This window comes from Natrix helvetica (assembly GCF_964273705.1).
Source record: "Natrix helvetica genome assembly, chromosome: 5".
Taxonomy (NCBI): Eukaryota; Metazoa; Chordata; class Lepidosauria; order Squamata; family Natricidae; genus Natrix; species Natrix helvetica.
In genome coordinates this window covers 29345788-29363490 of record NC_138551.1, presented here as the reverse complement: position 1 = coordinate 29363490, position 17703 = coordinate 29345788, and the positions used below count along the sequence as shown (strand labels likewise).

Below are 17703 nucleotides of genomic sequence, written 5' to 3'. Positions count from 1 at the left end.
TTTTGCTGTTTTCTTCTTTATAACATGTTAAACAATTTGTAAACCATGGAGAGTGACAGGGAGTTGGGAAAACTAATAATAATATTAATCAAGGTTCAATCAAATCAAGTTTATCAATATGTGGGGGTTTTTAAGTGCCATACCAGAAAGTCTTGGGTGGCACTTAGAATATCTGTACATGTGACAAAAATTATGTCAATCACAAAAAGCACTTTGCTTGAATCAATACATATACTATGCTAATACGTATTGACTTCCTAGGTTCTTGGAAGTAGTCAATAAGAATAAAGATCAACATCAGCTAAAGAAATATTAATGGTGATTTCACATAACTTTGAATCATCATCATCATTCAACCACAGTACATTTGTTCTTATCTAGTCCTACATAGCTAGCAGAATGCAGAGGATATCCTAAGCATATTATTAAATACATTTCAATATTAATTAATTTTAATAATTAATGTTTCAATTGAATATTATTTATTAAAGGCAAGAGAACAGTTCAGAAGAAGGCAGTAACTAATCACTTATTTAAACAAGAAAACTGCTCAGTGTGATGGCATCTTTATTTTATTAATATGAATTATAGGATTTTTCTATTGATTTGCATTCTGTAAATCCAGAAATTCTATTTTCTCTCCTGCAATGTTTCAATTTATAATTTCAGTTCTGCAATTCAAAGGCAACTTCCAGGGCAAAGTAAAGAAAGTGTGCGGTTATCCTTAAATATTTGAATATAGAAACAGTTTCCCTGAAAAAACAAAGCTTTTTAATAATCAAGAACTTTCTCACCCTGTAATCACCAAAGCAAAATGTGTTCTATCAACTGAAAATTGGTGAATATTTAACAAAATGCCTCTGGCACTAATTTTACTATTTAGATCAAGTGAAATGCTTCATCAGCTGACTTGTCAGTAGCGAAATCCTCCTGAGATTAGTCAGTGAAAGCGAGAGTTGAATAAAGTAGACGGAATAAAAGATGGGAGGAAAATTCTTCTACCTTCTGGTAGCTTCAACTTTGGTAGCCTACTACATCTACCAGCCTTTACCAGAGAATGTGGAGGAACCCTGGAAGCTGATGCTTTTAGATGCTAGCTTTAGAAGCCTAATTCATGTGGTAAGTTGAAACATTTATTTCATATGCTTATGCCTGAGAAAGCTTGAAGGTGAAAGTTGTGCTTTTAGGGAAATAAGATAATGCCGGAGAAAAAAACAACCACGAAATAAGACCACTAATGATCTGTAAAGTGAAGACTCGTCATACTGAAAGCAGATACTGAATATTAGGGGGGAGGGGATAGAGATATGGAATGTATGTATTTTTCTACAACTTTTATGGATATAATTTCATATATTAAAAGTATAATAAAAGCAGTAGCAACTTCCTTTCTATATTTTAGAAACGTATTCTTTTACAAAATATTTTCTTCCCAAACATTAGACTCTGAGCAGGATGCTTTTTTAAATATTGGATATAGTGTACTTTTCAGACTTCCGAGATAACCAGTTTGATTTAGAGGTTAAGCCACTAAGTTAGAAACTGGGAGAGTGAATTCTAGACCAGCCTTCAGCATGGAAACCAGCTGTGCAATCAATTCCTGCTGTAACTAAACGGATCGATTCTAGTGGTTAAGGGACTAAGCTAGAAATCAGGAGAGTGAATTCTAGACCACCCTTAGGCATAGAAACCAGCTGTGCAATCAATTCCTGCTGTAACTAAATGGATCAATTCTTGGTTGATCCAGAATAAAATAGACTCTGCACTTCCAGGCAAATGCTAGGGGGGAAAAAGAGAAAGAAAGAAATTTCTTTCACTTCTTATCTTATGTAACTATTATGCTGAACTGAGTAAATTCTTGCACTCTTTTTCCTCACCGTCTCATTATTTTCAAATGGCAATGCTTAACTGGTAATGCAGGTAATGTATTTTGTCTGTTTGTTTTATTCTGTGCCTGCATACAGAGAGGGAAATCCTTATATGTATTTCTTTGGCTTCCACAAGTCATCCCAAATAGGGAATCTTAGAGTAAATACTCATTGTTTAATATATTTTGTTTCTGCATTTTAGCTGTTCATGTACACCCAGTGCACTGAAACGGGTTAGTCCTTTTGCATGCTGCTACATGATTAGCCTTCTATTTTTCTGTTGAGGTGTGCAAACATCTTCGCTGGGACTGAATCTGGGGCATATCAGTTTTCATCTACCTGTGGGTGGTTGCAAAGGGAAAGAAAACAAGTAGCTTGCCCTTTTCAGCGAGTGATTTGATTTGAGCCAAGTTTATTCTACCTGTTTGGCAAGTGCAATTTATAAAGTAATGTTACAAGGGTAGTCCAATAACAATGTCCCAGAGCAATAATACCCTTCCCTTGGTTCTACCCAGAGTACTCTTTGCCTTATCTATTAGTAGAAGATATAGTAGTAGTAAATCATTAGTTCTGCAGGGATTCTTCCGTCTTTTTGCAATCTTTCTTGAGAGTTCACTTCTGCTTTATCCAACTGCAAAATCTTTTTCTACATTTGTCCTTCCCCCCGTCCCCCCGACCAGGTCAGTGCTTTTTAAGTATAAGCTGAAGCCATTTTACAAGACCAAAGTATTTCTCAGGCCAGTGTTTCTCCCTTACCCAAAACACTTGTCATGTTGTAGGAGATCATGAGAATAAGGCATAAAAGGAGAGCCAGGATAAAAAGTAGAAGAGAGTCATTTGTCAGACAGGGAAGAAAGATACCATTCAAAGTGAGAGTAGGTGGGAATAGAGTAAAGTAAAGTAGTTTGTGCCAAGAAATGTACACAGAGGCTTGATGATTAAAATAATTAAAATCAGGAGAAAATTGTTTTGTGGATAAGCTGAATGAACATATAACATGTGCTTTGGGGCAGCTGTGCTGTTGGTGGCTGATTATCCCAGTGCTTAGTACTATGCTGTATACCTAACTTCTAAGTTCCAAAAGTCAGCTAAAGTTAAGGTGATAGATTTAGACAATATTCAAATACAATAACCAATCACTCACTCTTAATTCAGAGGGTTGTTGTGAGGATAACACAAGGAGGGACACCCATGTTACCCACCTTTCAGGGGAAACAAATCTGAATTAAAATGTAATAATTCTTGCAGGTCCAAAGATTCAAAGGTTCTATGTGTGCTATTCAGCATTGCTAAGTATTCCATCGATTTTTATTATGGTCACAGATGAGCATTAAAAACAAGAGGAATAATAGTAAGAAATAAAAATAAAGGCAGACAGAATAATATATTGCATTGGTGCTGGATTAACAGTGGACAATTTGCCTAACTTTACATACCGGATGGTAGAAGTTGGCCACATTCAGAGAAACTACTTCATATTGACCTGATAATATTAGTTGCACTTGAAAAAGGTCACTATTTCCCCGATATTTTATTAGGTAAGGTGCAGGGGTGGGTTTCATCTAGTTCGCACTGGTACGGGCGTACCAGTTGGTGAAATTTATCATACCTTCCCATACGCCTTCTTCCGGAGGCCTCATACCGGATTGCTGCCTCTGCCAGCCTGCCCACCCCACCTCCCGTTTGCTTCCCCCGCCCACCTGGTCATCACTCGCTTGCTTGCTCACTTGTCCCGGCCATCTAACACTGTGCTTGCCCTGCAAACCCACTTCCTTTGCCTGCCTAGCTGAGGCTCCGTGGCTGCAGGCAGCTGGGGAGGAGGGGGGAAAATCTGCCCATCTTCCTGCCCCTCCAGAAGCAACCAGGCAGGCCCTGGGATGATCAGCAGCCCACGCGCCACCTCCATGTGACTTTTCTGGGGGCACAGCAGCTGCTTGGACATGGCTGCAGCCGGCAACAGGAAGGGAAGGAGAGGCCATCCAGCAGTGTTCCAAGATCAGTGGATTGGTAGGGAGGTTGCGCGTGGCTGGAGGCATCAGGGAGACAGGACATCGTGGCCACCCTGGGTGCCTGCAACGGGACATGGCAGTTGCTGGGCGGCTGCTCCTTTGTGCTCTGTTGCCAGCAGCAGTTGACTTTCTCCTGCTGATCTTTCCTCTCCAGGAGTCCAGGCAGGCCCTGGGTGATCAGCAGCCCGTGCGCCTCCGCCATGTGATGCTCTGGGGTGCAGCCAGGAAGGATTAGTAGGAGAATGCCAAGTGCAGCTGGGAGTGTCCCCAGGTCGGTGGGGTGGTGGGGAGATTGCGCAAGGCTGGACTGGAGGCGGCAGTAAGGCAAGGTTCGAGGCTACGCCCCTGTACCGGTGAAAAAAAGAGTAACACTGTTGGTGCTGGAGCCGCTTTGCTGAATCTGGCACCACGGTGAAGGCAAGAAGTGGCTGCCAGTGAAGCTCTCAGTGATGGCAAGAGTCCTGCTTCCACACCGGATTCAGCAAAAGCGGCTCCAGCAACTACAGGACATGCTTGTGAAATGGAGATCCAGAACTGACTGCCCGGGATTGTGCTTCAGCCACTGGTGTGAAAATGTCTGATTTCCAGCTGCAGGAGGGAAGGAAAGAAGCCCGTCTTTGGAAAGAACCTTCCCTCTCCCTCCAGAGAGCCCATGCTGAAAAACAGGAGGAGGTGGACTGGTTTGAATGTGGGCGAGCATGCGAGTTAGTGGCCTGCCTTCCTTGCTCATTCAGGCAGGCGGAGAAAGAAAGAAGCATGTGATAGCTGAGGGCATGGGCTCTCTGGAGGGGGAGGGAATGTTGTTTTGCCATCGCTGAGTGCTTCTCTGGCAGCCTCTTTTTGCCATTGCCGAAGCACCGGATTCAGCAAAGCGGCTCCAGCACCAACAGTGTTAGATTGGGTAATGGATAGGCACACACAGGCTTAATGGTAACAACAACTCTTTATTAGCTACAACAAATGAGAACAGACCAGCGAAGCTTGAATCTGACAGCAGCCTTTTATAGGGTGCTGTCAGACCCTTTGATCAATAGGATTAAACCTCTGTTCCCGCCGAAACAGAGGACTTTGGTGGAAACCACTGCAGTTAGTACAAGAATCTAATGCCCCTCCCCTTGTAGATGGAACAATCCTACTGGTAACGTAGTGACGAAGGTAGGCAGGCTTTTGGGTAGCTCTGCCTGACCTGCGCAGTTCAGTAGGAGGTGTTTCCTTGGATAGGTCGGACGGACCTGTTTGCTCCACATCTCCACGTGGTAGAAGCTCCTGGAACCTTTCGCAGGTCGTGGCTGGAGCTTCTGGAGCTGGTTCTCTCAGAGCTCGTTGCGGGCCTGCAACAAAACCAGATAAGTTTCCCGGGCTTGAGCTGTCCATGGAAGAAGAGGGTGTTTGCTTTGTTTGGGTAGGGGTTTGGCTAACTCATGCAGGAGTTACCTCTGGTTGTCTAAGGGTGGAGTTGGAGAGGCGGCCACGGAGTTGGTCAATATGCCTTCTCCAATTCCTACCGTCCTTGAGATCTAGGATGTAAGTGCGAGGGCCGGTGATGCCTATCACTGTCAGACCCTTCAACCAATAGGATTAAACGTCTGTTCCTGCCGGAAAAGAGGACCTTGGTGGAAACCACTGCAGTTAGTACAAGTATCTAACAAACGGGACATGCTTGGGGAAGGGGGAGCTGGAACTGACTGTTTGGGATTGTGCTTCTTTTACCAGTGTGAAAATGTCTGTTTTCTAGCCGCAGGAGGGAAGGAAAGAAGCTGGTCTTTGTAAAGAACCTCCCCCCCCCCTTCAGAGAGGCCATGCCCTCGGCTATTGCATGCCTCCTTTCTTTCTCTCCCCTCCTGAATTACCAAGAAGGCAAGCCACTAAACCACCCACTCATCCACATTCAAACCAGCCCTCCCCCTCCTGTCTTTCGGCAGTTTCTGAGTCAACATTTTGGTTACTAAGTAAGAGCCTTGTTAAGTGAGTTTCACCACATTTTATAAGTAGACCATGCCCACCTGATCACATGACTGCCAAGCCACTCCCATATGGTCACATGATCGCCAAAGCACTCCCATCGGGTCACATGACCCCCACCCCAAGCCACTCCCACAAAACAGGCCACACCTACAGAATAGTTTCTAAAAAAAATTGAAACCCACCACTGGTTACGTGTTATAAATTGAGTCCTTGTAGAAGATGTCATATAGCAGGACTTGAGCTTTCAATGTGCCTCGTCCAGCTTTTATGTTATTCAGCCAGAGGAATTCTGAAATCTCATGGTGTCCTCTCCAGGGCAACAGATGCTGGTCTTTCTTTGAAGCAAAAATAATTCTTTTTTTTTTTTTGTATGATACTTTCATGATATTTTCCTCCCTCACATCTGTGTCTGGTGCATATCAGCCTCTTTCAGTGTATTTACTGTGTGAGTGCTAGATTAGCTCATTAACCATATTGTTATTATGGTCCTTGTGGATTCCAGTCAGGTGCTATCTTGCTCTTCCCTGAGCCCCTTCTGATGGATCACCTGTCTGGCCCCTAGCAATTGCTGGACAGATTGAGAAACACTTGTTTACTGAAAAAGAAATGGAGTTTAGAGTACTATGAAGCCTTTGCTTAGTACAAGGATGTTAACATTTCATTTGTTTTGCAGGCCACAATTGTGGAGAAGTTGGGTGTTGGACACTTTATGGATGTTATAAATCTGTACACAATGGTTGAATATACACCATCTACATCTGATGAAAAAGTCATTGTAACAGACACAGCATTTAGCCATGTTCCAGTACGTCTTTACATTCCTACAAAGCAGTCAGATGTCTTGAAAAGAGCAGTGATTTTCATCCATGGAGGTGGATGGTGTATAGGATCAGCAAGTAAGCATAAGTATTTTATTCTTTACATTCCTACAAAGCAGTCAGATGTCTTGAAAAGAGGAGTGATTTTCATCCATGGAGGTGGATGGTGTATAGGATCAACAAGTAAACATAAGTATTTTATCCCACCACTGTGGATCTCTAATAAAAAATGTATCGATTTATTCTGACGTCCCAGGGCTTTCATTGAGGTATAACAGAGATATCAACCTTCTTGAGTCAGTGGTTAATTAATGAATTTTTAAGACCATCCTGATAATTCTCACAAAATGAATCACATTGTAGGTACAAGATTCGCAATTGTCAAAAGGTAAATTGATGAGGTTGTGGCTTCCAAATTCTCTAGCTCTTGCCAGTTTATCTGTTTGCCAATTTTAATTTACAATGTAATCTGAGCGGTAGGGGAAAACGAAGTACTTAGCTGCTGCCATCCCATTATTTTCATTTGCTAGATATAAATTTAGGGGTTGTAGGGATTCTCAGACATAAAGGAGGCTGTTACCTTGTTGTAGCATGTTAGTTTCCCATTAGAAAAAAAAATCCTACTTCTTTCACATCTGATAGAGCATTGAGCTTCACAAAGATGAAGGAAGACATACCCCAGGTACACGAAAACTGCTTAATCGATGAAAAAGTATTCCTACATCAACTTAAAGATGGGAATGTTTAAAACCCATTTAAAAAAATTTTCACATCCTGTTGACTACTTGCTTCTCTACTTTGGTAGTTTTTCTTGGCAGCCTGAGCAGGAGCCATATCATTCCAAGAGATCCCTGAATGGTAGAGATTAGAACCATTTATCCCTGCCTCAATAATTTTATGATGCTCCCAAACTTAATTTCCACTCCCAGAATTCCTCAATCAGTAAAATTTGGGGAACTGGCACTAATCTTCAAGTTGCCAAGATTGGGAAACATTCGAGTAGAGATTCATGGAAAGTTTCCAGAAAGTCCATCCCAAAAGAAACCGAAAACATTAGAATTTGTAGGCTTAGGACTTCAAACCTCACAGGAAATGAAGCAGGAATATTTCTGCTATTCATAAAATGAGCTTGATGTTTCTTAGCTTTCTATGGTAACATGCTAGGCTCACTCTTGTGGTAGTCTAAAGCCCTTGTTCCATATTGTTTTTGATGCATGCACTGTGTATTGGTATTGCAAGAGTAATGAAACATGCTTTGTCACTTATTTTTCACAGCCATGAAAGCCTATGACCTCTTATCAAGGTGGACATCAGAAAGACTAAATGCTGTTGTGGTGTCAGTCGAGTAAGAATGGTCTTTGAAGGAGACATTTTCATTCATTAATCTTTTACTAATCTTCTTCTCTTAACAAAATATTAATTAATAGTTGGTAATAGCACAAACTGGCACATTGAAGGCCAATATATATTGTTATTGGTTGCTAAATTATACTTACTTCCATTTGCTGTGCTATAAGTATTATTTTGTATTTATAATGGATAGCTAATATAGTTTTACATTTACTGCCTCATACTTTTTGCAAAGTGTAAACAAATAGAATATGATTGGAAGATGGTATAATAATATTTAAATACATAAAATGAAATGCACAAATCATTTCTACAGACTAAAATCTACATTTTACAATCTTTTTGGTATTTTTCAAAGTTAAAGATTATTATGTCTCAGATTATTCCATACAATTTATAGCTTCCATAAAGCATAACTTCCTATGAAGCTTAATTATTCTACTAACAAAAGAGACCAGATTAGAATTAGTCGGTAAAAGGGAAATAAATTTTATTGATCATTTAGCACACAAATAAGTCAGGAATTCAAAAAAAAAATCAAATTTTACATCAAATAAAACCACCTTTTTAAATCTGGTATCAATAGTATAAATCTAGTGATAAATTAACTTTGTTTTAGCAATACAGGGAATATATAAATTTCTATCATTGTCTTTTTAATTAATTCCCTAAAGTTACAGACTAGCTCCAAAATATCGGTTCCCCATTGCATTTGAAGATGTGTACTCAGTATCAAAATACTTTCTACAAAGCAGCATTCTGGAGAAATATAATGTAGATCCAAGCCGCATCGCCATTGCAGGAGACAGCGCAGGAGGTAACTTAGCTGCAGCTGTAACCCACCAGGTAAGAATTACCCATTTGAAAGTAATAAACCAAAATGGAATTATACATGTTATTTATCTCTGTTATCTCAAACTATTCCGATACTAGTTTATTTACCTTGGGGCTTTTCACACTGGATACCTAAGAGTAGGAAGTCATAAATTTTAATAACTCTGAAAGATTCAGGATCTTCTAAGGAGTCCAAAATGGTGGATCATAGAATTATGCATGTAAATTGAAACCCGACTGTCTGAAATTATCATGCAGCATATCACCATGGGGTAAAAATAAGAACTAGCTGCAGCAATTAGCAATCAGGGCAACTGCTGGGCCTTTTTGCATTAGATGAGTAAAACTGGGTATCTACTATTTTAAAAGAAAGTCCTAGTTTGCTGATTTGCCCGGAGCAAGAAGTGGCATGCAGGCCATCTACCATGGTTGCAATGAAGCCCAAGAAGACAATTGGTTCAGGAGGAAATCCACTAGATGGCACCTTCACAATGGTTATTTCATTGTGAAAAATGTAACTTTAGCCCCATTTCAAGAATAAAGCGAGCTCAACAATACCAATAAAGTAAAATAACTTCCAGTATTTTATTTGCAATTTTCCTCAAAAGTCATTGCTGTAAAAAAGTGCCAGATTACAAATACTATGAAAAACATATCAGTTAGGGGTTTTCCTCTATAATTTTGCATAAGAGATATAAAATGTATAAGCTTTGAAATTTTAATAGTTATTTTGCTTATATTATGAAATACGAAACATATTAAATAGTCCATCTTTCTCAGGAAAAATATTTCTAATTAATACTTTTCTTTTCTAGCTTTTAGATGACCCTGATGTCAGAACTAGATTCAAGATTCAAGCTTTATTGTATCCTGTTCTTCAGACTATTGATCTGAAATTGCCATCCTATCAGGATAATAAAAACATGCCAATTCTGCCTAAAACATTAACAAACAGATTCCTCAGTGAATACATTATATCAGATGACTCTTTTTCCAAAGCTTTAGAGACCAACCAACATGTTCCTGTGGAGTTCAACCATTTGTTTACATTTGTAAACTGGAGTACGTGGCTACCTGAAAGATTTAAAAAAGGCCACATTTACACTGACCCATCACATAGAAATTCCAAAACTGGACACAAATATCCAGGTTTAGTGGATCCAAGGCTGGCACCACTTTTAGTTGAGGACATCAAGCTCCGGGGCTTACCACTTACATATGTCCTCACTTGTCAATATGATGTCTTAAGGGATGATGGAATCATTTATGTTTCCCGTCTTAGGGAAGCAGGAGTTAAAGTAGCACACGAACATGTTGACAATGCTTTTCATGGTGGTGTATTATTTATTACAGGCCCTTTTGCCCTAAATATAGGACACAGAATGGCTAACAACTACATTGAGTGGCTGAATAAGAACCTGTGAAAATACACCTCTACCACCTGAAAATGGTTGGCCTGGATTCATTCAGTTTCATTCAATTTATTTTTTTCAGGGACATTATCCTTTTGGTCAATAAACTTGACACTCTAATTCCGCAGTTATTATACTTGATATAGGATCTCTTGTTTCCTGCTGTTTGAATAAGTATGAGAAGCTTGGTAGAATATGGGGGGGGGACTTGTGTAACCATTAAATGATTAATAATTTAAAATGAAAAATAAAGCTTTTCACCATTTTATTTGTGAAGTTATAGACTTGAATCTTGATGTTATTCAGGATTGCTTTAAAAGCCATGATTCATTTCTACACTTTTTGGGCACCTGTCAAATGTGTTCCAGTGGGATTTTTAAGGTAACTTGTTCCTTTTGGGAAGTATCAGTGTGAATATCTGGGTGCAGACAATTGTAAGTTCTTGAGTAGCATTTCATGAATAAAACCTCTTGGTTTCTCTTGATTGGATTTTGCATGGATGGTGTCAAAGGAAATGGGTGTGATAGTGCCTATAAATTTATCTTTGATTCAAGTTGACTTGTTCTATGAGATATATTATGCCACAAATGTACAAATAGTACTTCAATACTACTTCCCATTGTGAGTTGCTGGGTAGCTATGCTCCTGAGGAGGCTTCCTTAGAGACAGCTTATTTAATCAATCTCCAATTTTCTCTTTTTAGGAGAGACAATCCAAAAATGGTAGGGCTTTAACTAGAGCACTGTAAAGGAACTAGATTATCTAGATCTATTTCAGATGGGATTGTAATTTGGGTGTGTGTTAAAGATTCTTTTTTAAACCATATTCAATTAGATTGACCCAAACTCAAGAAATATAAAAAAATGTGCTAGACTTTCGATATGACAAATATATGTGTGCTTCCTATTCCTAAGACAAATATATGTGTGCTTCCTATTACCTCTATTCTGTATTTTTATCTATTGCTATTATTTCTATCTTATTACCATATATTATTCTATATTATTACAATTATATCTATACAAGCATTATGCTTCTATTATCTCTGTACTATTACAATTGTTTCTATACTTTATTATTATTACTTATATATAGATAACTGTCTATCTTTAAGAATGGTCAATACTCTAACTTAGTGTCAGGCCTGCAGAGGTTCCTTTAAGAATCTTTGGCCTGCCACACTTTCTTATAATTTCCTATGTGTTTCATTAGTGTAGTAGTTGGGAGGGGGCAATAGAAAGGAGTAGGATTGTGGAATGTATGTTGTCATTCTTTTATAGAAGCCAAGGTCATCTTTTGTCTCCGCACCTCGACACCTGACCGGAAGCAGAGGGGTGTAGATGCCAGCGTGGAAGATGATGATTGGAACATGTGATGAATTATGGGTGTGGGGATAGATCATGAACTTTCAACTGGGTGGAATCCCAGGAAGCAAATCAGATTTGGGATTTCATAGCACAATGCCAACATGTCTGTCTTATTAAATTGGAACTTTAAGGAAGCTTTGTCTTTGATTCTGATTTAATTCTGCATGATATTTGGAACGCTGACACTTAGTTGATGTCAATAAGGGTTCTTAAACTGAAGGAGAAATTGCATGTTTGCTTTTGTTGTTGGTTCTCTACTTGAGTGTTATTTTATACATCTCTCTCTCTCATTTAATAATGAAAAATTAAAAGTTTATCTCATGATAAAATTGTATGAGCAGCTAGGATAGATGGGATATTTTGCTTCTTTTTAAAGAGATAGCAACTATTGCAAAGTTTTTCTTCTGTGCAATTAAAGACTGATTGTTTAATTTGTTTAAGAATAACCAGTAATTGCATTTTTATGTGAATTATCACCTTTTTATTTCCTTTTTCCCCACTCTGATTTGTGAAAAATAGCTGAGCAGGGATATAGAATGTCAAGGTATCTAAAGTATCATAGAAGGTCAAGATAAGTTCTCTACCATTTTAAAGACAGACTGCAGTAAAATGGTCTTAATTTGGAGAATCTAAAATTCTGATTAAATGTTAGAGGAAAAATTCTTAATATAAAGTCAATTCAGTCCTGGAACCAACTGCAATGCAAAGAATGGGTTGCCTTTCATTGGCTGTGTTTAGGAAGAAGTCATAATACTATCTCTTGAGAATCCTTTCATTTGAACTCCTGCACTGAACTGTGGACTCGATTCTATAGCCTAAATATTCTTCTACAACTCTAAGCTTGTATGATTAATTGCAGACAAAGGCTTTGCTTAACAACCATAGTATTCACTCAACAACTATGGCAATTTGGTTAATGACCACATCAACAAATATCATAAAATCAGGTCAGTCATGTGATGATCCTCTTAATGACTGGCATGAATTACAACCATAATTCTGGTCTGAGTTATGATCATAGGTTGAGGACTCCCTGTACAGAGATAGTTTGTAAATCATCTTGAATATCTGAATGAAATGAGACCCAGAATGAACTATTCCAATACCAGCTATTGTTTTAATGGGTGGTGAGAATATTTTTGGGGAATAGGAGGAAGCAGCCAAAACCAAGACCAAGAAATCTAAGTCAGAAGCAAAAAGTTAATTTGAGAAAATATTGCAGATTTTGCCCTCCCAGGTTCTCTTATAAATAAAGGCAGTTGGGATGGGGGGAAGAGAAGTACTTGCAGACTTGCAAGATTGATGTCAATTCTTTAAGACAGAACAGATTTTTAAACCTAAGGGATGGATTCTAAAACTATTCTTCTTATAGGATTAGAATAACAGAATCTTGTCTTTATTGCTGGTAGCATAAAGTAACAGAATTTTGAAAGTTTGCCAAAGTTAATCTATTTTAATTCATCCCTATTGTAACTAATGTGTGGGATTATTCCAAGTTTCTTTCACAGCTTTTCCCCTCTTCCTTGGGGTCAGAGAAGCTTTTCTGTAACAGCTCTGCTTCCTTCTGAAATGGTCATGCTTTGGTGTCCATATTCACAGGATCTGTTAGACATCCTATCACAACCTTCCCTGGTTGATGCTGTTCCTTAGAGACACTATGCCAGTGATGGCGACCCTATGGCAAGGCGCTGTCCTGTCAGATGGCCAGCGCGCATGCACATGCTAGCCAGCTGAGTTCACCCCTTTTAAAGCCATTAAATATGCAGATTGGTCTTTCCTAAAGCTGACACTATGCCAGTGATGGCGAACCTATGGCACGCGTGCCAGAGGTGGCACGCAGAGCCATTTGTCAGAGCACGCAAGGCGCTGTCCTGTCAGCTGGACAGCGCACATACACGCGCTGGCCAGCTAAGTTCACCCTTTTTTAAAGCCATTTTTCGCCCTTCTCAGGCTCCAGAGACTTTATAGGAGCCTGGGTAGGGCGAAAAGAACCCCCGCCCCCCGTAGGCCTTCCGGAGGGTTCAGGGACCATCCGGAGGCTTCCCCGAATCCTTCAGAACGCTTAAAACGAACCTCCGAGCAAACCGGAAGTGACTTCCGGTTTGCTCGGAGGATCCTTTTAAGCACTCTAAAGGCATCAGGGAAGCCTCGGGATGGTCCCTAAAGCCTTCAGAACACTTAAAACGACCCTCCGAGCAAACCAGAAGTCACTTCCAGTTTGCTCGGAGGGTCGTTTTGAGCACTCCAAAGGCATCAGGGAAGCCTCCGGACGGTCCCTGAAGCCTTCGGAGTGCTCAGAACAACCCTCTGACCAAACCAGAAGTCACTTCCAGTTTGCTCGGAGGGTCGTTTTGAGCACTCCAAAGGCATCAGGGAAGCCTCCGGACGGTCCCTGAAGCCTTCGGAGTGCTCAGAACAACCCTCTGACCAAACCAGAAGTCACTTCCAGTTTGCTCAGAGGGTCGTTTTAAGCATTCCAAAGGCTTCAGGAAAGCCTCCGGATGGTCCCTGAAACCTCCAGAGGGCCTCTGGGGAGGGCGGGGGGGCTCTTTCACCCTCCCCAGACTCCTATAAAGCATCTGGAGCCTGGGGAGGGCAAAAAAGAATGTAAAAGTGGGGTGTCGCGCCTGTAGTGCGTGCATGTGCCCTGGGCGGTCACGTATTGCATTATGGGTGCGGCACGCCTGCACACGACCCCCCTGCGCTTCCCCCACTTGTGGCACGCGAGCCAAAAAGGGTTCGTCATCACTGCACTATGCTGTATGTTAAGTAAGTAAGCTCCCTGTTAGGAGAGCGAGTGTGCAGAGAAGCGTAATATGAGTGGTATGGAAGAACACACACAAACCAGCATACAGTGACACCAAATAGGATAAATAATAGTAGTTTACTACATGGAAATATAGAGGTATTCAGAGTTCAATTTACAGTCCAAGTCATACATGGCTCAGTCAGTCAGTTATCAATATTCTCAGTTAAGGAATGATCCTTCGAACACAGTATCAAATAATCAGTTTACCACACAAAGCAGCTAACAGTAGCAAAAACACAGTAACTTACGATATATCCACCAATCAGCGTCTAACAAACAGTCATTCTGGGCTCCCTCTTATGGCTGCTTGAGGTAACAGCAACCAATCACATTATAGCAGTACTTAAAGCTACAGTACTACCATCTGGTTTTATATATTGCTAACCCAACTGTTAGCTTACATTCCTAACAGCTTCCAGAAATAAATCCTCTGAACTGGAGGTGGTTTGTGCTGTCCTAGACATGAAAGGAAATGGAATATTGTAGACCTTTCTGGACATTTGATGTTAAGATATTGGTCTAGAAATCAAGAGACTTTGAGTTATAATCCCACTGTAGGAATGAAAGATGGAAAGTTGAAGTTACTTATAAAATATTAAAGGCATGATAAAAACAAATAAACATTCCACTCCTGAATCAGTGAGATTGCATATTCTTAGGAGCAAGGTCAAAAGAAGGTAAAATCCCTTGCCTTTTTTGCTGAGAAACACGGGAAACACTAGAGATCTAGGCGTTCTGATGTGCTGTCAGATGTCAAGTGCCAAGACATAGGGAGAATCGCTATGAGAGTCCCCCATATCTACTGCTGAGCATGGCAGAGTACAAGCAACTTATTGGCTTTGCTTGTAGGAATTTATTTTATTTATTTCTTAGATTTTTAGACCGCCCCTCTCCCAGAAAGGGACTCGGGGCGGTGTACAGTCAATACAAATAAAATCAGTCATAATAATAAAATACATTTAAGATACATTTGGAGGGGGAGATAGGCTGTACTAAGAAATAAATATATTCTAATCCTAAAAACATCACAATTAAAACCCCAAACCCAATTAAAATAAAGTAAATCCCCGGGAGGTAAAACTAAGAAAGTGTCAGGCCAGCTGATTGAAATAGGTGAGTCTTTAACTTTTGCCGGAAGGAACGGAGGTCGGTGGTAGTTCGAATGTCTGGGGGGAGGTCATTCCAGAGGGTTGGGCCCATCACAGAGAAGGATCTACTCCTAGGTGTCGCCCGCTGGCATTGCCTAGCAGACGGCACCAGGAGGAGCCCCTCCCTGTGTGAGCGGATAGGTCGCAGGGACGTGTGTGGTAGGATGCGATCCTGCAGATAACTAGGTCCTATGCCATGGAGCGCTTTAAAGATGGTGATCAATACCTTGAAACGCACCCGAAAGGCCACAGGTAGCCAGTGCAGCTCGCGCAGGAGAGGTGTTACGTGGGAGTAACGTGTACTTCCCATAATAACCCGCGCGGCTGCGTTCTGAACTAGCTGCAGTCTCCGGATGCGTCCCAAGGGAAGCCCCATGTAGAGGGCATTGCAGTAGTCCAGGCGAGACGTCACCAGCGCATGAGTGACCGTGCGCAGGGCACTCCGGTCCAGTAGGGGGCGCAATTGGCGCACCAGGCGGACCTGGTGGAACGCCCCCCTTGCCACGGCTGCCACATGGTCCTCCATTGACAGCCGGGCATCGAGGAGGACGCCCAAATTGCGCGCCTGCTCCACGGGGGACAGTTGTTTGCCCCCTATGGCCAGCGATGGAGTCAGCTGGCTGAACCGAGGTGCCGGTACCCACAGCCACTCGGTCTTGGAGGGGTTGAGTTTGAGTCTGTTGTCCCCCATCCAGACCCCGACGGCTTCCAAACACCGGGACATCACTTCGACAGCCTCGTTGGGGTGGTTTGGGGTTGAAATGTACAGCTGAGTATCATCAGCGTAAAGATGGTACTCAACCCCAAAACCACGGATGATCTCACCCAGCGGCTTCACATATGCGTTGAACAGGAGAGGCGAGAGGACCGACCCCTGTGGCACCCCACAAGTGAGTGGCCTCAGGGACGACCTCTGCCCCCCTGTCAACACACATTGCTTCCGGTCGGAGAGGTAGGAGCCGAACCACCGCAAAACGGTGCCTCCGACTCCCATCCCCTCCAACCGGCGCAATAGGATACCATGGTCGATGGTATCAAAAGCCGCCGAGAGGTCTAATAGGACCAGGATAGAGGAACAACCCCTATCTCTGGCCCTCCAGAGATCATCAACCAACGCGACCAAGGCTGTCTCAGTGCTGTGCCCAGGTCGGAAGCCGGACTGGCGTGGGTCTAGATAGTCGGATTCGTCTAGGTGTCATGGAAATTGCTGCGCCACCACATTCTCAACAACCTTCGCCAAGAAGGGGAGGTTGGAGACTGGACGATAATTAGCTAGCTCCATTGGGTCGAGCGAAGGTCTCTTGAGCAAGGGTCTCACCACCGCCTCTTTCAAGGCGGTTGGTAAGTATCCCTCACCCAATGAGGCATTCACCAGGCCCAGGAGCCAGCCTCGTGTCACCTCCCAGGCTGCCAGTACCAGCCAGTAGGGGCACGGGTCCGTTAAACATGTGGTGGGTCGCAGCCGTCCACGCAACCTGTCCAAATCCTCGGGGGCAACAGAGTCAAACTCCTCCCAGAATAGCAGGAAGGTTGCAAATGGCAATTGTCACCATGGGACCAATCATAAGTACCACTCGTTCAGCACTGCTGTGATTTCAAACAGTTGCTGAAGAAGTGGTCATTAAATGAGGAATATCTATAATTGTAGAGTTCATTAAGAACTAATTTATAATCGCATAGAATAAAACTGACGGACAATACACTGAAAAGAAAAGGAGTGCAATAAAGAATCAATATGTATGCCATCTAAAAATTAAGACTGAGCAAAACTGAGATAGAATTTTAATAAAATTGAGATTTTATTGCCCAATTTTTTTTCCAAAGCAAGATTTTCCTTGCTTCCAAAGTAAGGGAAAACCTTGCTTTGGAAGAAAACAATTTAAAAAATTAAAACCTTTACACCACTTCTTCTCTATTCATTTCATCTAGAAGTTTCTCTGTGTTTCTGTGTTTGATTGCTTCCTGCTACCTTACAAATCTCCTGTTACAGTTTGGGTGAACATGTTCATTTTTCATTATTTTCTTCTGCATAGCTATGGCTGTTCAAGAATAACTTTAAAATATATGTTCATGGATTTGGCCAGCTATCTAAAACTATCAAGGTTGTTGACAGACTATTTAAT

At 41.4% G+C, this 17703-nt stretch overlaps 1 protein-coding gene across 1 annotated transcript; it reads left to right on the top strand.

The window, feature by feature from the left end:
- Window positions 1-904: 904 nt before the first annotated feature.
- Window positions 905-11757, top strand: LOC309392441 (arylacetamide deacetylase-like). The gene is made up of 5 exons (XM_081953669.1): window positions 905-1119; window positions 6516-6738; window positions 7936-8005; window positions 8685-8856; window positions 9660-11757. The coding sequence occupies exons 1-5, from the start codon at window positions 982-984 to the stop codon at window positions 10266-10268; spliced, it is 1212 nt and encodes a 403-aa protein (XP_081809795.1). The 5' UTR covers window positions 905-981; the 3' UTR covers window positions 10269-11757.
- The last annotated feature ends 5946 nt before the right edge of the window (window positions 11758-17703 follow it).

Bases quoted from the DNA above. Each gene is read 5' to 3' on its own strand.
- LOC309392441 (XM_081953669.1), top strand. From the start codon at position 982: ATGGGAGGAAAATTCTTCTACCTTCTGGTAGCTTCAACTTTGGTAGCC. The intron at 1,120-6,515 runs GTAAGTTGAAAC...TTTGTTTTGCAG, and splicing joins TTAGAAGCCTAATTCATGTG to GCCACAATTGTGGAGAAGTT. The intron at 8,857-9,659 runs GTAAGAATTACC...TTTCTTTTCTAG, and splicing joins CTGCAGCTGTAACCCACCAG to CTTTTAGATGACCCTGATGT.